The sequence below is a fragment of the Marmota monax genome, unplaced genomic scaffold (assembly GCF_021218885.2).
Source record: "Marmota monax isolate L192 unplaced genomic scaffold, Marmota_monax_Labrador192_F-V1.1 WCK01_AAM20220418_F8-fsc00040, whole genome shotgun sequence".
Taxonomy (NCBI): domain Eukaryota; kingdom Metazoa; phylum Chordata; class Mammalia; order Rodentia; family Sciuridae; genus Marmota; species Marmota monax.
In genome coordinates this window covers 3,473,675-3,493,373 of record NW_026692782.1, presented here as the reverse complement: position 1 = coordinate 3,493,373, position 19,699 = coordinate 3,473,675, and the positions used below count along the sequence as shown (strand labels likewise).

The window sequence follows — 19,699 nt, the reverse complement described above, 5'->3', positions numbered from 1 at the left end:
AAATCTGACCTTCTCACAAACTTCACAACAGAATGAGGACCTAGATTATACTGGACAATGATTTCTTTACCTTTTTTTTAAAAAAAAAAAAAAAAAGACTGTACAGAGGAACATTATTCAGATTCACAAATCAACCTGACACTTTAAGAGACACCAACTGAAATCTGCAGGCCAAGATAAGCGTCTCTGCCTCTTTAATGGTATGACTGAGGAGGTTATCAAAGGTTACGGTGACTCCAGAGTTCCAGTTGGAAATTCAGACCATCTAGAGTAAATGGCTATGTCCTGATTCAATCCCAGCACAGAGAGCAAATATTGAGCAAAGCAGCTCTGACTATAACATAACTGATAAATCATCACATCGGAGAATAAAGAGATCAATTGGGTAGAGTTTGAATTTACATGAGAAATGGATGAATTGGATGTAAAGTCTAGATATTGCAACAGATTCAACGTGATGGTTAAAGATGATAAACTGAAGAGGATACCAGGAATAACTCCAGATATTCCCTGTAAAATACATTTTATGACTGTTATAGCATTAAATGAGCTATTAGTTCACATCCCCAAAATTGGGATAAAATATTCTGTTTAGAGGGGCATTCAAAACAGTTGGATAAATATGACATATCTTTCTATAATGATAATTTGCCTATTGGAAAGGAAAAGAATCCTGTGTACTTATTAAGAAATAGATTGTAATATTGTACATTTTTTTTGCATCAAACATAAGATTTTATAAATTTTTCATCTTGACTTTTGCCCCAAGGGCCCTTTCCGGGGAAAAGAATGTCATGGCAAAGAAGGAGAAAGGGAGCAAGGGACAGAAGGAGCAGCAAGAAACAGATGTAGTCCAGGAGCTACCTGGTTTCCAAAACAAGAAAAATAAGCTTTAAAGTTTTTCCCATTTTAGTTTTCCTAGTTACTTTAATTTAAAAATATTTATAGTATCAAATCTTTGAATCAATAATTTTCATTCCTTTTTTTGTCATCGTTTAAATAGGAAAATGAGTAAATGAAATTGCTCTACTTAAAGTTATTCCTGATGTTAATGCTTTTTTAAAAAAAAAGATTATGAAATATGCAACAAAAGATTCTCCTGAATATCTCACCTCTCAACTCCACCCTTGTCTAAACCCTACCACAGAGGTAGTTAGGGCTCATTGCTCAGGGTCATGCTCTTCCTACCATCTCTATATGTTTATTCCCACTTGTATGTGCATCTTGAGATGATTACTGAAATGATTACACCCTGCCTCGACTCTCCATCACACCTGTCAAATGGGTGTATGATATCGACAGAGCCTAAGTGTCTGTCAGCTCTTTTCTAACATCAAACATCTTTCTTTCAAAACTGTACTAGCTCTTTCAACATCTCTAAAAATATTCCACACAAACAGACTGCAAAATTTATGCCCTTATCTAAATTCTTAATTTCCCATAATATCCCCCATGGGTAAAGAGAACTTTAGCAGTTAAACACAAGTTTCATTTATGCATCTGTCACTCCTGATGGTTTAATTTTAGCCAAATGTTCAAACTATTTTTTTTGCTGCAGTTTGAGAAATAGAAATGATCAAGAAATAATATCTACTCCATCAATTGTTCTGTGGATCATATGATTCACAATGTGAAAGCACAGAGCTCAAAAGCCTTGGAGTAATATGTCCTCAGGAAGCCTAGTGTGTTTTGTTTTGTTTGGGGTACTGGGGATTAAACACAGGGTCTCTGTACCACTGAGCTACATGGCTAAATCCCCAGCCCTTTTTATTTTTATTTCAAGATAGGGTCTCACTAAGTTATTTAGGACCTCACTAAGTTGCTGAGGCTGCCTGTGAAATTGTGATCCTCCTGCCTCAGCCTCCTCAGTTGCTGGGATTACAGGTATATGCTATCATTCCCTGTAGAACCCTAGATTTTGTTGCTTGTAACAGAATTCATTCTTCTGCGAGGCTCTGTTGTTTCTTGTTCATATCCCTTGTCTCTCCAAGTTCCTCCAAGTCAAGGAACTCTTTCTCATTTCAACAATCAACAGTGCCTTGCCTCAAGAGGATCTTGCAAGTAGACATCCCACAAGTATTTTTTTGGCTAACAACATAGAGAACCTTCCCAAATATCATAACTTTGATTTTCAGATAACTGATCTCCCAAAGTCAGCAACTTTAAAAGCAAAGGTTATTCATAATTTTTAAGTGTCTCTTTTCTGTCATTTGTATAGCCATAAATGTATATGAATCATATACATTTATATTTGTATGTAGGTAACATATTCATGAATTCAAACATAAGTGTTTTCCCAAATACGGGGACAGTAATGCCATGACAATTTAGGATGATAAAATTAATTATATCAGAATGTGTGATCAACATCCCAAATATGAAATCTTCAATGAGAGCTGGGAATGTAGCTCAGTGGCAGAGAGCTTGCCTAGCATGCACAAAGCTCGGGTTCCATCATCAGCATCACACACACACACACACACACTAAAACAAAACACTAAAAATGTATTTACATGTTCCTCATTTTATAGTATAACATGAGTCCTGTAGAATCAGATGATAGGAACTTCGGGAGAAATCGTGAAGTCTACAATTTCAATGAGAAATAATCTATGAATTAAGTGCCCAAAAATTTCCTTAAGAAAGAATGGAACATGCACAGGGAGTTAACAAAATATGTGACCAAGGAAGTTCACATTTGAAAATAATATCTGCTTAGAATCAGCCAAGATGCTGATAAGCTGCCTATCGACAGTGGGAGGTGAATGGCAATCTATAACGCCTCCTGGTATTTGCCAGGCCGCCCAAACTTTTTGCTCCACCAAATATTTGCTGAAGATTAAGAGTTTGACATAAATGTCAAGATCCACCTGGGAGAGTGTGTCTACAGATCACCATAAGGTGACACAGCAGCTGCTCCTGGTACACTTGAGGGAAACTAAAGCACCATTAACCTGGGCGTGCCTTCTGCTGTGACTGACTCTCCCCTCCCCTCCAAGGGTGTGCCTTCCAAAACAGCCATGGTGTGCAAACCCTGAGGTTAATGTGTAATCGTGCATTTTATTTTATTAGCTTGTGTTATTTGTACTTTAACATCTTTTCAAAGACATTTTGAGCCTGTATGTAACTAAAGCATAGTACAGATGCTCAGAACCAGTCAAGATAAGGCAAGACCACAATAAGTAGATGGTAAAATTTTTTTTCTCAACTTACTACTTAAGTCTTTTATCCTACTAGAATGTTAGCTCTAGGGGTAGGGGTTAGGCTCAGAGGCAGAGCATATGCTTATCATGTGTGAGGCTCTGGTTTCTATCCCTAGCACCACCACCACCAAAAAAAGGAATGTTAGCTTCGTAGGGCAAAGAATCCATTTACAGCTATGTTCTCAGCCTATAAGAGAGGAGTTCAACACATAGTAGGCACTCAATAATTAAATGCTAACATAATAGAAAAAGGAAGCAAAAAAATCATTTTTTAGCTAAAACATTACTATTTCTGTGGTTTAAAATTTAACCCTGAATTTGCTAGCATCCATGTCAAAGAACGTGCAAAGTTTACAGAATTCTCCTTGCTTAATACAGGTTGAGGATCTGTTATCTGAAATGCTTGGGACAAGAAATGTTTGGGATTTTGAAAATTTATATATGTTTTATATATACCTTATATACATAGCCTGAAGATAATTTTGTTATATTTTAAATAATATTTTTATTTTTTAATAATTATTTTTAAAATGTTGTGCAGAATACAAAAGTTATGTGGTATGGAATTTTCTACGTATGTCATTATCTGCAGTTAAAAATTTACAGGGTTTAGATCATTTTGGATTTGGGATTTGGGGATTAGGGATACTCAATGTGTAGTAGAATTCTGGAAAACAGAATAACTGTTTTTCTGGTTCTGCATTTCTTCATGAGAAACTTTCTTGGATGGTAATAAGAAACACAAAAAAATTAATGTCTTTATAGAAAAAATATCAATAGAGTGTCTGATCTATGACTGTTTTATAGTAAGATGAGCATGTAATGTGTATTTTATAAGTAACTGCTCCATGTTATATGTATGTCCATTAACATATAGCATCTACTACTTTATCAAGTTCTTACTGGAAAACAGCCTAGGGAGTGAGTAACTATTGATAAGAGCAATATAAATTCAGGGCAGGCATCCAAACCTGGCTGGAGCAAAATAGCAGCTAAGATTGACCAGCCGTCACCTCCCCACAGACATGCTGAACTATCCACACGCCTAATTACATTCACAAGAGCCAAGGAAATGAGGTGAGAGATCACAGGACCTGTTTTTAGTAAAACAAAACTAAGAGACACATTGAAGAAGACAGGAAAAAAGAGTTGCTTTCATCACCCCCACTCCCAACTCTAAGCAGCCCAACATGGCGAGAAATGCTTCCTTCTCAGGAGAGGCAGAAAGAATTAAGACCAGGCCTCTGACTTGAAATCCAGTGCCAGTGCTGTGATAGTGAACCCCAGTGCTAGACCCCTACCAGCAGGCTAATACTTGGGACAGAGAACCCCTGAACATGTGTTAGGTTAAGTATCTAATGTTCTGCACCATCCCACCTCCAATTTTGGAGGCAGACTGGGGTCAGGACTATACCTACTAAGTGGCAGGGCACAAACTCCAGCACAGAACTTTGTATTTTTTGTGAGCATGTCCTCTTCAATTTCATTAATGTTTTGTAATTTTCATTATAGGGATTTTTTTAACTCTTTGGTTAAGTTTATCCCCAGGTATTTATTTCATTATTTTAATTTTTGTAGCCATTGTCAATGGGATCACTTCCTTTATTTCTATTTCAGATAATTCACTATTGACATACAGCAACACTACTGGTTTTTTTATGTTGATTTTGTATCCTGCAACTTTGCTGAATTCATTTATTAGTTTTAATAGTTTTTTGGTAGAGTTTTTAGGGTTTTCAATATGTAAGATAGTATCACCTTTTTCCAATTTGTATATGCCCTTTAGTTCTTTCTCTTATTTGATTACTCTGGCTAGGACTTCTAGCACTATGCTGTGTAAGTAGTCAAAGTGGGCATCCTTGTTTTGATGCAAACTTTAGAGAAAAATATTTCACCTTTTCTCCACTCAGTATAATGTTAGCTGTTGGCTTATTGCAACTGGCCTTTATAGACAAGCATGTTTCTTCTTCTTTAAAGAAATTGGGGAATTATAATTATACATAACATTAGGCTTCCTTGTGATATAGTCATACCTGCACATAGCATAATTTGGTCTGATTCATAACCTTGTAACTAACCCTTTCCCTCCCTTCTTCCCTTTTCTAAATCCTCATCTTCTGTGACCCTTGACCATCTGAATCTGGCTTATTTCACCTGGCATAATGCTCTTCAGTTCCATTCACTTTCCTGCAAATGTCATAATTCTCTGTTCTTTATGACAGAGTAAAACGCCACTGTGTACACTTATCACATTTCCTTTATCCACTAGTAAATCAAGGAAAATTGGTGTTAGTTCTTTAGATGTTTGGTAGCCAGTGAAGCCATCTGGCCTTGACCTTTTCTTTGATAGAAGGCATTTTAGAACTAATTGAATCTCATTACTTTCATTGGTCTGTTTGGGTTTTGTATTTTTTCATGATTCAGTCTTGGTAAGGTATATGTGTATAAGAATTTTCCTTTTCTTCTAAAGTATCGAGTTTGTTGGCATATAGTTGCTCACAATAATCTCCAATGATCTCTTGCATTTTTGTGGTGTCAGTTGCCATTTCTCCCTTTTCATCACTGATTTTATTTATCAGAATCATCTATTTTTCTTAGCTAAGTTTTGTTTATCCAGTATAACATAAGACAGGGTAATAAGCAAAAGACTTTTCCCTAGGAACTTAGTGCTAGGCTGGTGAAACCTAACACGGGAAGATCCTTAATAACCCCTATCGCCAGGGCTACCGATAAACACAGCTACTGGAACAGCCCCAGTACCAGGAGAAGACACGTAGCCCTGGTTTATTGAACCTCCATTCCAGATAGCATCACCTGTGGCTGGTAGTAGCAGTCATGCATGATGAGTTCCCTGGGCAATAGATAGCCCATAGCCATGTGAACTTTGATCCTACCTCACTCTTATGCTGATATTGGTGGTCTGTGAGCTCGGGGTATGAAACAACTTAGTGGCACTGGTGGCCACAGGTATGACATAGGATCATGGAGTTGACATGGGTGACTGTGTTCAGAGCCAGGAAAATTCCTTCAGTGTCTGCCCACAGGCCAGTGACTATAGACAAGGCATTCAGGCTTACTTTTTCCCAAGGGAGAGGCTTGTGAGGATAGACTGTCTTTCTAGATACTCGCCTGTTTCTTTATGAACAACATACCAACAAGTGTATTTGAATATAACCAAGGATTGGATTGCCCTCTAGTACTGAAAGAGTGACAACACATCCACAGAACACTCCTGGCTCATCTGAACCTGAGTGCTATCCAGTACTGAAATAGGGAAAGTTTTCACCATAAATAAGTGATAAATGTATGAGGAAATAAACATGTTTAACCTGATTTAAACACCACACAATGTGTACACATATGAAACATTAATAAGCACCATTTTTATGTTTCTATGCATTGTTTAAAAAGTAAATTTTTTAAAATGCAGGTTAAAGAGCAGAACCAAAGAGAACATGTCCATGAAAAATACTGCAGAGGGGCTTGAGTGGCTGGGAATGAGGAGAGAGGATGAAACATTTAGCATCTCATGCCTTCGCTTGTATGACTCCCTACCTCCCAAATCCCATCCAGGGTTTGAACCATGTTGCAAATACCATATATTTCTTGGTTTCTGCCATTTGCCATGATCCAGACACTGTGGTAAGCATTAACCATATAGTCACAGCTCTGCTTTGATAGTGTTCACAGCCCAGTGAACAATGGTTCTCTAAGCAAGTATTTATAATTTAGTAAGATGAATGCAATGACAAAATACTATGAAAAGTATCATGCCCAGAATAGGAGCAAATTATATTGACTAGAAAATCCTAGACAGCACCAAAAAGAAGTAGAATTTAAGAAAGTTTTCAAGTATGAATTGGAGTTTGAAAAACAGAAAAAGAAGGGAAGGGTATTTTAGCAAAAGGAACAGCATGTGAAAAGTCATGAGGACATGAAAGAACATGGAATGTTCGTGGAATCCAGAGTAGGCCAGCAAGGGCTGACCATTGCTTGTGTTCAATGAAGGCAGATGGGACAGATGAACCATCAGAGTGGATGGTTCACAGGCATTTTTACCCTGTGTATCATGTTTTGGAACTTCCTTTATGGGCCAGTGGGTACCAGTGAAAAGAAAAGAAAAGGAATGACATGACCAAATTTGTGAATATAATCTCTCTTACCATTTGTGATGCCTCAACTGCAATTCATCTGAAGTACTTTAATAGCAATTATCATCTTCCTCCTTGTGGTGATTCTTCCCTTTTGACTGATCCCCTTCTACTGGATTGTAAAATCATTGAAGGCAAGAAATTATGCCTATTTCATCTTGTGTTTCTTGGAGCTTCCCTTGCACAAATAAAGAGTTGATCCATCGATTTCCTGTTCACATTACCATGCTAGGGAAGTGGAAGAAGGGATTGTGACTATAATAATGGACAGGACTAGAGAAGAGCCATTTCTTCCATGGGGAAGAACCTATGGAGGGAATTAGAGAACAGTCATTATTTATGGATATTAGGGGAGGGGATAATTATTCTGAACTATTCATGATGGAGATGATGAACTAAATAAGAGAAAAAAGAAAAGGGCAATTCAAATTCCTTGAAAGAAAAAGAGTAAAGGTAGAGGGAAGGAAAGATCAAAAGTTATAGAAAACCCCTTTATTCCTCAAAATTTCAAAATCTTCCAATGCTCCTTACTAAAGTAGAAACACCACCCTTTGTAGCACTCACCTCACTTCCTCCCTACTCATTAAAAGCATTATAAATGTGTCTCTTTATTCTACTTCATTTTTGACATCTGTCACACCAGCTTTGAATTACCAAGTGCACTGTTCGACATAAAACATGAAATCTCAGGGAAATCATGGAGATGTCTGCAGTTGTATTTCATTCCTTTTGATTATGACCTTTTAATTTGGGGGTGTTGACTGACACGAAAATCTCTGAAGCCTAATTTTCCAGTGAACTTGGGCCACCTGGAAACCTCCCTGATCCATCCACCTTGGAGGATCATTTTCCCTAGACCATGTGCGTGCCTCAGCAGCAATAACTGCATTGCAAATGGGATCTGAACCAGATATGCCAAAAGCCTATTATTTTCTTTTTCACTGTGCAAGCAGTTTTTAAGCTACACCTAATCCCGACAACTGGATCCTGTCAGATGGCGCCTCTTTAAACCAAAATTTAAATTAATAAGCAGGTGAGATAACATGCCTCCAGCAAACACTCCCTGTTTAAAAGTAAGAATTGGACATTTTTCCATCACTCAACGTTTGCTTTAAGCTTCCTCATATAGAGGTGTTCATGACACTTTAAAATCTAGCATATTAAGTTGAATCTGTACTAAAATACAATTCAATTAATATTGAAACTTTCATTTTAGATTCCCAGTTTCATCAGATTAATTACGTAAGATACTTGGTTGTGAAAAAAAAATAACGTAATGGTATTAAAGTTCATGGTTAAGCTCATGTGCTTTGGAGTACTGCCTGGAATTGGATCTCAGCTTTCCAACTCAGATGTTCTGCCTCAGTTTCCTTCTTTCTGATTTGGTATCCGTTATGAGGATTTTAAATGAAATAGTCTGCATAATAGCTCTTGGCACAATACCTACCTCCTGCTAAGCAGTCCATGGTTAGCCAATATAATTACCAAGATCATTGTCACCATTATTAGTTTTTATGTACGTTATATGAATTTATTAAGTAGCTAATGTTCTACAGAAGGGACCTGCAAATTTTTTCTGTAAAAGTCCAGATAAATATTTTAGGCTTTGTGGGCCATAAAGTCTCTAGTACAACTTCTCAAATCTGACCTTGGTCCACAAAAATGGTCAATCACAAGGTCATTTTCAACCTCTAGTCAGGAGGGTAGATCTTAAGTGTTCTCACCAAAGAGAAGAAAAAAGAAAATGTAATTATTTGTGGTTAAGAAAATGCTAATTAGTGGGATTGTGATGATAATTTCACAATACATATGCTTAACAAATATCAAAGCATATTCCTTAAACATAGATTATTCTAATGGTAAATATACCTTAAATCCATTTTATCCCATTGTTCCAGATGTGGAACTCCTGTAAAAATTTAAATGGAGGGGGTGGGGGCTAGGGAAGAATAGAGGTACTTTGGATTAGACAGAGGGGAGGGAAGGGAGGGAAGGGGATGGGGTTACAAATGATAGTAGAATGGATCAGACATTATTACCCTTTGTGCATATACGATTTCACAATTAGTATGATTCTATATCGAGTACAACTAGAAGAGTGAGAAGTTTTGCTCCACTTATATATGATGTGTCAAATGCATTCTACTGTCACATATAACTAATTAGAATATGCTAACTAATTAGAAGTGATGGTGGAATGTGATGAACATCATTATCCAAAGTACATGTATGAAGACACAAATTGGTGTGAATATACTTTGTATACAACCAGAGATATGAAAAATTTGTGCTGTATATGTGTAATATGAATTGTTATGCATTCTGCTGTCATGTATAAAGGAAAAAAGAAAAACATAGTATCTGAGGTCAGAAGACTCAGCAGGATCATAGAAGCGTTCATCTAGATAGCAGAACAAGATCCGTGACCTCTTTGTGGTCAAGCTACTTGTCAAATCCTTTCACATCGGTACTCATGTTGGGAATCTATCAATAAAATAGTTGAAGAAAAACAAAAAAAAATAAATGTAGTATGTAATATAATTTTGTACTATGTAATTTTATAATTCTAATAAGAATATAATTATTTTATTAATGTAATTAATTAATATAATAATTACTATAAGCTCTAGATGATGACATCCAGCCTATTTCAGTGCACCTGTCAATTTCAGTGAAATATTTGCAGAGCTGAAAACTTATATTTTATTTAACATTTTAAATTTAAAAGAGAAATAAATTTTACCTTTTAAAACTGAAGTCAGAAATCAGGAAGCTCTACCTCTAAAATATTTGATTCAGATATTTCCCCATCTGAACACATCTCTTTGGATTTCTCACTCAGCTGTTCTCACCACACCTGTCCTTTGTTTCCACTGGGGCTTTAGTCCCGTAACTTTTCTATGTTCCCACTCCTACCTAAGAATTCCAGTCCAGCATAGATTTCAGAGCCTGCCTCTCCCTGCCAAATTCTCAGCACCGTTACCCACTTCCCCTCTGTCTTTCCGCCTGTCAAAACCTGGATCATCTACCTGCACACCTTCACCTGGACAGCTGAGCTCTCTGGTGAGAACTGCACAGTCACACACATTAATGACACTATGAGTACATGACATCTAACTTCAACTAAGTCCTCACCTCTGCCCATACATCCTCCTCAGAGAGCTTTCTCCCTTTCCCTACAATAAGTACTTCAATTGTCTCCTGCCCTCAAGTTACCAAAAGCAAAGCCATTTCAAGACAAGAGCGCTCCTTTCTTTCAAAAATAAATTTTATCTGGACATCATTCTCTCTCTCTCTCTCTCACACACACACACACACACACACACACACACACACATACACACACACACACACACACTCACGCACTCTTTATTACTTCTCTTCTTTGACAATGGAAGAACAGCCCACCCTAGCCCATTTGTGTTATAATATCCCAGTTACTCTCAGGTCTTGGGGTGGGACTTGGGCTACAAGTCATCCCTGATTTTTCTTTTTTTGTACCAGGGATTGAACCCCAGTGGGACGTTTACCTCCCCACTTTTTTACTTGTATCTTCAGCTTTTATCTCTTTAATTCCATTAGCACTGAAGCACCTTCCTGTGCCCCATCCTGAAAAAAACAGTAAAAAACTTGGCTAGATTCCACCCTTTTGCTCTACTACTCCCTTATGTCTCTCCTTTCTTCAGACCTCACCACAGTCAACTGGACTTGCAATCTACACTGTCTTTTCATAGCAGTCTGCTTTATATCTCTGAGGCACACACCAAAACTGCTGTTGCCAGTGGTGCTAAGCGTTCCCAGTTGCTGGAGTCAAAGGGACACTCCCTCCTCCATGAGACATTTTCTTTGCCAATTTCCATGACACCCACTCTCCTGGTTTTCCTCCAGAGCTCTGGACGATTCTTTTCCTTACTCCCTGTGGTTTAAGAAGCCACCCACAGGCCAGTAATTCCCAGCCCAGCTCTGCTCTCCATCTCCTGTACTCTGGAGCAGTCTCTCACATTGCCTCCTGGAAATCAACACCAGAGCTCCTTCAAATGCAAAAGGCGCAAATCAAAATTAAGCTTTCTTTTTTTTCTCCTTAAAACCTGTTCCTTCTCTTTCAGCATGTGAGGTAATAGCACAGTTCATCTTCTTGTTAAGTCAGAAACCTATAATCCTGTCTCTGTATCATCTCTGCATTCAGTCAATTGCCAAGTATCATTCTGTCAGACTTATTTCCCCCATAAAACTCTGCCTGATGCTCACCCTTCTGTCTCTTCCAGGGGCTCTCACAGCACATCCTTTCTCTCTCATCACAGCATTTGTCACATTGAATCATATGCATGTATGACTTAATTGTATCCCTTATAGGCTAAGTTCCATGAGGGCAAAAACTTGGTCCTTTTCAGAGTTCTATCCCCATCCCTAGCATACTACTGGGCATGTAACATATATTCACAATACATTTTAAATGGGTGATCTTTCTGTATAGCGTACATCTATCTCAGTTGATGTTGCCAGTTAGTCATTTAAAGAATCAATGATTTTGTTCGAATGGTCCACTTGAATTTTCAGCTCAGCTTACTTTAGGCGTGGTGGACACAAAATGTTAGCCAATCTCTTTCATCACTGAGCTCAATACAAAAACTGAAATTTTCTCGGGCCAAAACAAACAAAAAAGAACAGTGACTTCTCTTCCAAACAATAAATTTTGCAAGAAATGAAAATACAGTTGGCTTTGCCTTCAGTATACAAACACGCATTCAGCCCAAGGGTCTCTCCCTTCCCATTTTCATGCCTCTTGGGGGTTCATGTTGCCTAATCCTGCTTCTCCTCACATGTTATAAGCATTGATTCTGATCCTTGGCTTCTACTAGTGTTATCCACCATGTCTGCTCACTGAGCTTAGGAACTCTGTATTGAAAGCCCAAACGTCCTTTTCAGGACCAGTCTATAAATGACTTCAAAATAGACAAAATAATACTGAATTTTCCTTGAAACACGAGATGGGCTGTGGTTGATCTTCCAGGGTCATCTGACTCTGTAGGGTCTGTGCCTTTCATTGTTCTTAACTAGGCAATTTGACAACTCTATAAATTGTAGATATCCAATAACAGTACAAATCATACGTGTTCACAGGTATACCAATTATTTTTTCCTAGTATAATTTTGATTTTAAACGTTACATTTTATTGCTTGGTAGATATTAACCAGTTACAAAATTACTAGCAAATCCATTCCTCGTTGCCTACTTTCATGTCTGTTCTTCAGAGCCTTCTTTGAAATGGTTGTAGCTTCTTAACTGGTTTCATCATTAGTTAATTAAGTAAAATCTTGAATGCTTATTTATCTTATACTTGTTTATGTACTTGTTTATGTTTTTCATGATTTTCCTTTTCAAAATTATACTTTAACTGCCTGTTTCTCATGAACAAAACATATTCAAGTATTCAAGATGTACTGAATACAACCTTTCTCCAAAAATGAACTATATTTGAATAATCAAAGAGCAGTTAGAATGGTTCCATCCTGGAGCACAGACAAGACAAAGAATAAGAGTAATGTTTGAGTTAATAATGGGGGATGAGAGGGACAAGATCATTCCAATGGATTTATAGAATTTCCTTGAAGAACTGTGGGACATACGGTTTGGTGGGTAGAGTAGGACTAGCATGTGGAGAATTTGGAATTCAGAAAGACATCTAGACCACAGTCCAAAACTCAACTAAAGAAGATACAGTAGGTTAATACTGAGCTTTAGGGTGTTTTACCAAATGACTTCTGTTGAATTAACAGTCTGTGAGTCACAGCGTCATATGTGGTGGGTAAATTCTGGAGACAGATTTCTGGAACCCTCCTCAACTCCTGCAGAGTATCCTTTGAGATCAGAGACTTCTACATGAGAAGCCACTTCTACACGAGCAGCTCAAGTCAGAGCCCTCTTAAGACACAACTTCTGGGGAATATCCTACTGGGTTCACTCACGATGACTGACACACCTTATAAAGTCAAGCTCCTCATGTCCTCAGAGTTCCCTTTAGTGATCTGGACTCAGTCATGAGGAGAAGATCATTTGAGATTTTCTAGATCTTTCTCCCCATTAGCCTATGAACAATATATAGAAAAAAAACAGCACTTATACTAACAAGAAAGTCACTGCCTCACAATATTTAATTCAAAATAACAGTAGATTTTAAATTGATGCCCAATTATTTTACAGATAATTAAATAACTTTTATTTAGTTCTGATGATATTCCCATATCAATATTCTATGCAAAGCACATAGTTCTTTCACATGTCCTTCAAAATTAGATTAGGCTCTCATGGCTCTGGATTCTTTCACTTTAGGGGGAGGCCCTATCAAAGAGGCCCCTATTACACTTTATACTATTCTGTATAATTTATTCAATGTTCTACTCATCTCACATTACCACCCCACATAACTTTTAACTCCTTGAACATAAGGACTATGTCATCATTCAACCCCTGGGTAAAAAACATTCTACTGCCTGTTTTTGTACAGCCTGAAAACCAAGAATGTCTTTTGCATTTTGCAAATTGTTGTAAAATAAATCAAAAAGAAGTCTGTTCTTTTTTACTTTTAAAAACAATATAAAATTCAAACATCAGTGTCCATAAAGAAAGTTTCATTGGCACATAGTCATCGCTGATTTCATGCCACCATAGCAAGTGGAGTAATTATAACAGAGACTGGATAGCCATAAAACAAAAAAAAATATATACTTACTGTCTGGCCTTAAGAGAAAGTTTACAAGCCCCTGGTGCGGAACAAAGCTGTCCCTCCAGCACCTGAAACTTCCTAAGTGATTATTAATGTCTCCTGTGGTCATGATAAATGAGTGACTAGGAAAGAGCATGACTGGACAGACAGGAGGAAAGAACGGGACATAAAGTATGGAATATTTCACTGAAATCCAAAAGCAAATGAAAATTGGAATTATTAGAATATATTTTGTGTTTCAGAGTCAGATGTGCAGTCTTACTAAAAATATCAACAAGCATAACATGCATAACATCAACCTTGCATAACATTAATGATATGGGAGCTTTAGCAGGGTAGGTGGGTGTGAAGGGGGCTCTATGAGAAATACAGAATGCCCTGCCATGCGGATAGATCCACAGCTGGTATCATTCTCTTGGATTATTCAATAGGGTCAGTGAGACACTTGATACTCAGTCATAGAGCATATGTTAAATTAAAATCATAAATTATAAATACGGGTATGCGTGATCTTCCTTCCAACTCATGGAATTGGGAAAGCTGATATATCCGTTCACTTTGTCGTTTCAATTTGTAGATTAGTAGCATTATGGAAAAAAATAAATAGAAAAACAAGCACTAACCAGTACTGAACACTTCGTACTAAGGATAATCCTGTTGTCTTTCAGAACACAGGAAGAAAACAGGTTCCCTGTGCCTCTGGCCTCCCTCTTGGACACAAAGGGTGTATGAAGGCTGCTCCAATATGTCAGAGACTTCCTCCCACGACTCTTTCTATGATTCCTTATCAGACATGCAGGAAGAAAGCAAGAATGCTGACTTCTCCCCGGGGCTATCTGCTTTTCTCAGCCAGGAAGAGATTAACAAGAGCCTTGACCTGGCCCAGAGAGCCATAGCCGACTCTGAGATAGAAGATTTCGACTCAGAAAAGGAGATCTCGAGAATTTTCAACACCTCTCCTGTAAGCCTCTGTGAAAATCCTCCCCACAAGGAGACCAAATCGGGGGAGCAGATCTCCTCGGGAAAAGCTCAGGAGAAGAGATCAACACCCGTCCAGCCCCTGGCAGAAGAACGAACTGAGACTGTCACTTCACCTGCTTGCAGGAGGAAGCCCACCATGTCACCCCTGCTTGCCAGCCCCAGCTATATCCGGAGCCTCAGAAAGGCCGAGAAGCGAGGTGCTAAGGCGCCCAGCACAACTGCAAAGCCCAAACCTGCACATCAAAGTAAGGCTGGGCCCCAGAGCCAGCTGTGCGACAAGGCGGCTAACTTCATAGAAGAGCTGACATCCATATTTAGAGAAGCGGCAAAGCCAAAGAACAGAAGCCCCAACGGGGAGTCCTCCTCGCCAGACAGTGGGTACCTGTCTCCTAAAAATCAGCCATCGGCGCTGATGAGCGCCTCAGCCAGCCAGAGCCCCACCGAAGACCAACAGGAGGTGGTCAAGTTCCCGGAGGCCAGCCATGGCCACCAGGCAGACCAGGACCTGGACCTGCCATCCAGCACCATCTCTCACCCACAGCCCCAAAAGGCACTCCCCTTCCCCACTGCGCCCCGGTTCATCCAAAAGCTGAGGAGCCAAGAAGTGGCAGAAGGAAGTAGAGTTTATTTGGAATGCAGAGTCACTGGAAACCCAACTCCTCGAGTCAGGTAAGAAGTTTTTATTATGAAAATCTAATGATTTTATTGATGTTGGGGTTTCCTTTAATATAGGAGGAGGAAAGACTTCCTGAGTGGTTAGCCCTTTGGTCACAGAGGTAGAGTTAATTTATTAAGTATCTGCAAGGCAAAGTGTCCCAAATTGCAGATACTGGTAGGACTAGGTGCCCCTGGCAGGAGATTTCTGTTGTCACAGACCATCTGGGCCCTTGACTCAGGGAAACGGTAAAGGACTCATACATGATAAAAGGAACACAAGTAGGTTGCTCTATCGGATTCTGGAATTAGTAGCAGCCAGGGAAAATTTTAGTGTGAAACTGACTTATCCCAAATGTCATGAAGAGTGTGTATATTTGAAAATGAGTCACTGAAGATGACCAAAAGTGTAGCTAAAGTTAGCAGTCGACCGGAGGTACAGAGATAAAAGGCAAAAGTGTGCAGAGGTCAACCATGAGATGAGCTCCAAAGAGATAATGCAGGCCAAGGCCTGGAGGAAGTCAGCACATACTTGGAAAAGATAGGCACTGGAGCACTACGGGTCAGTTCTTCATGCACGGGCTCTGGCTACTGAAGCATGGGTGCAGCAAAAGGTAGAATGACATGTGTGTACCCTGGTCACTTTCATCTCACACCACCATACCCATTGCAATTTATATAAATCCCACTTCTTTAATTGCAGAGTTTATACCTTCTCCGGTGCAAAATGTTAAAGAGCAGGGCCCTGGAGTCATATGACAAGGCTTCTGGTTATGGCTACTTATACCAGCAAAGTCACTTTAGTCAAGTTTCTTTAGCTCTCTGTGACTCAGTTTCTTCATCTGCAAAGAGACCATTCCAATAGTTATGACCTCATTCTATTTTATGGTGGTTGAATTAAAAAAAAATGTGAAAAAGAGTGCCATATACCCAGTAACTGCTATATTAGTGTTACCTGTTATATTTGTTATTTCTCATTTCTGATTTTCACATGTCAAAATGCAAGCAGCATTTCAAGTCAGGATTATGGTATGCAAATAAACATTCATTCATTTAGTTTGCAAGTTTTGCTTTTATTGATGATTAATGCCTTACCTAAATTATGTATGTATAAAAAAGCAAATTTAAAAGAATTTACTTTGAAAAAATAGTAAAGTAGACATCACTGGCTAAAAATTGAAATGATGGCATTTCCTTATTCTCTGTATGTCATGAATAGCAAACTTTATACCTTTCACCCTATTTCTGCTAATCTGCACTTTCCTAGTGTCGGTTTCTTAGTTTTACAATAAATTGCTCCTAAGCATGAAGTAAGCCTCACAATTAGTGGTTGAAAACTGGTATAATGGGAGGCAGGCAATTCTTTTTCCCCCAACCAATTTGTTCAACCTTGTCAGATTTTATAGTCATTTTTGCTCTATTTCTTTTAGAACAGCAGAGGGCAGTAAAAAACTTGTTAATCTATTCATTTAATTAGCTATGTCATTCTAAATTCTGTATATGTTTTCCAAAATAATTCATTTTTCTTATCATTTTGCCTCTGATAAAAATAAAATTGAGTATTTCTTCCAGATTCTATTAAGGTTTTTAAAAACCTCCCAATCTTGAAAAAAAATTCTTCATTAGAAATATACTCACATGTCACTCAAAACAGTTTCACAAGTTTTCAAACTACATAGGGTTCCATCTATATTTACTTGCAAAACAGCCACTTCCAAAAGTGTTACCATGTCAAAAAATGACAAAAAGCAATTCATTTATCACCAAAGTATGACTTCAAGTGAGCAGACCATAATTTCTGTGTTAAAGTTTACTTTCATCATTTGGTAATTCTAGGAGCCATCAAAATCATACTTCAGTCTGTTTTCTCAGGGCAGTGGAGTGCTAATTTACTTAATAGCTACAGTATTATTAATTAGTTTTCTCTGTCTCCCAGCATAACAAAGTCAATAGCTAATATTTATTAGACATTGCAAACTGTGCCCTTCTAGAATCACTAAGTCTTTGATAAAATGTTCCATTATTTGAAGTAAGCTGTCTTTTTTGTATCCTTTAGAGTTAGTTTTGGATTGGGTTGGTTTAGTTTGGTTTGGTTTGGTTCAGAGAGAGAGTATACATGCACATTGAGTTTTCTTTTTGGATTAATTTATTTTATTGGTGCATAATAATTATACAGAATAATGAGATTCATTATGCCATATTCATATGTGTATATAACATAATTTAATCCCTCTCATTCATCAGGACCTTCTCTTTCCCTCCCCACTGAGATTTTCTAATTTCTGTTGCAAAGATTCTTGGTCATCTCTGTTGTTTATTTGTACATACAGCAAATAATTAAGGACCTTGAAGTCTTTTGACCACATGAGACATATAACAGTCTTAAGAGAAAATCTTCTTTGAAGGAAATTTTGTATAAGGAAGAAAACTTATAAAGAGGCCCTACACTGGGGCATTAGAATCTGGCTCAGGCCCCAGACATTAGAAAGACCTGTTGGACAAGCAGGCCACTTCCTAAAATCCCAGGAGCAGTTGACAGAGTTGTGGAGAGGTGAGGGTACGTCAGGAGAATCTGGAACAAGCAAAGAGCAGGGTCCCAATAGATTCTGGTTGGTAAATGTAGAGACATTCAGTGTTGGGCAGTCTGCAAGTGAAGAGCTCAGGAGTTGGGTGACGGGCCAGTGGAAAAGTTCAGTGTTACTCTAAAGGAATACACCCCAGACAATTATGGCAGAGGGTGCCAGGATCCCGATGCAGGGGTGAAGCATTGGAAGAAATAACTCTTCAGGAGTTCAGGCAAGTGAAAGCCAGGACTATAGCTTCAGAAGGACATAAAAAAAAAAAGGGCAGGAAATAGAGACTGAGTTCTGATGAGATGAGGCAAGATTTTAGTGACTAAATTTGTGCTGGGCCCAGAATAGGAAAGCAGACTGCTAACTGACATAGCTAGGTTACTAAGCTGCTACCCAGAAAGCCTTACATTAGGCCAAAATTGAGACTCTTTGGCCCAGAATCCAGGGCATAACCAAGCTAATAAGTATAGATAGGAGGAAGAGAAAATGTAGGGAGAAGCCAGGCCAGACATTTCAAGGAATTTTTACCTTATATACAGCCACTCACCCTTCCACATCATGCAAATACTAGTTATATCCACAAGCAGGACAGAAAAAGAGTTTTCTTTATTCATTCTTGAATGTCCAACAAAATCTCAACAAAAGAGAGAAGAGCTGGTGGATAATAATTGAAGTTATATGCATTTAAGTTGTATTCAGATGATATGAAAATTATTTGTTAACAAATTGAATTATCACTGTAATGTTAATATGAATTGTCAACTTGATTAGATTAAGAGATGCCTAAGTTAAGAGTCTTCTGAGTGTATCAATGAGGGTTTTCTAGAAATGATTGGCATGTGGGACAGCAAACTGAAGTGGAGACCCACCCTAAGTGTGGGTAACACAGTCCAATAGGCTAGAGGCTTAGATGGAACAAAAATTGGAAGAACAAGGAAGCAGAAGCAGACACAAGCTCAATTCTTCTTGAACGGGTTCGTGATTGCCACTGGAATTGCCCAAGGACATCAGACTCCAGCTCTTTGCCTTTTACAAAGCAGACTCTGACCAGTGACTCTCCAGAGAGTTTTCAGGCCTTCAGTCCTGGACTGGGGTAGCCTTGTCGATCCCTCTTGTTCTGAGGCTCCAGTTTCTGGGACTGATCAGCTACTGTTTCCTCCAGCTCTCCAGCCTACATGCAGCCGTTGTGGACTATCCAGCTTCTAGTTGTATAGGCCAATCTAATAAATACCCTTCTTATAATTATCTATATCTATATCTATATATTTATGTATATCTAGATAGATAGATAGATAGATAGATAGATAGATAGATAGATAGATCTCCCATTGGTTCTCTTCCTCTGGAGAACCCAGACTAATACAATCACATTAAACAATTCATCTATTCATCCATGTGTGTCCTAATGCTCC

At 38.3% G+C, this 19,699-nt stretch overlaps 1 protein-coding gene across 5 annotated transcripts in view; it reads left to right on the top strand.

Annotated features, from left to right (window-relative positions):
- Palld (palladin, cytoskeletal associated protein) overlaps positions 1-19,699 on the top strand; it is a 375,619-nt gene that overhangs the window by 1,296 nt on the left and 354,624 nt on the right. For all 5 annotated transcript variants that reach the window (XM_046447644.2, XM_046447643.2, XM_046447641.2 and 2 more), the window contains exon 2: positions 14,748-15,729. In XM_046447644.2, coding sequence (XP_046303600.1) covers positions 14,825-15,729 — 905 coding nt within the window. In that variant the 5' untranslated portion in view covers positions 14,748-14,824. The remainder of the gene's footprint in view (positions 1-14,747; positions 15,730-19,699) is intronic.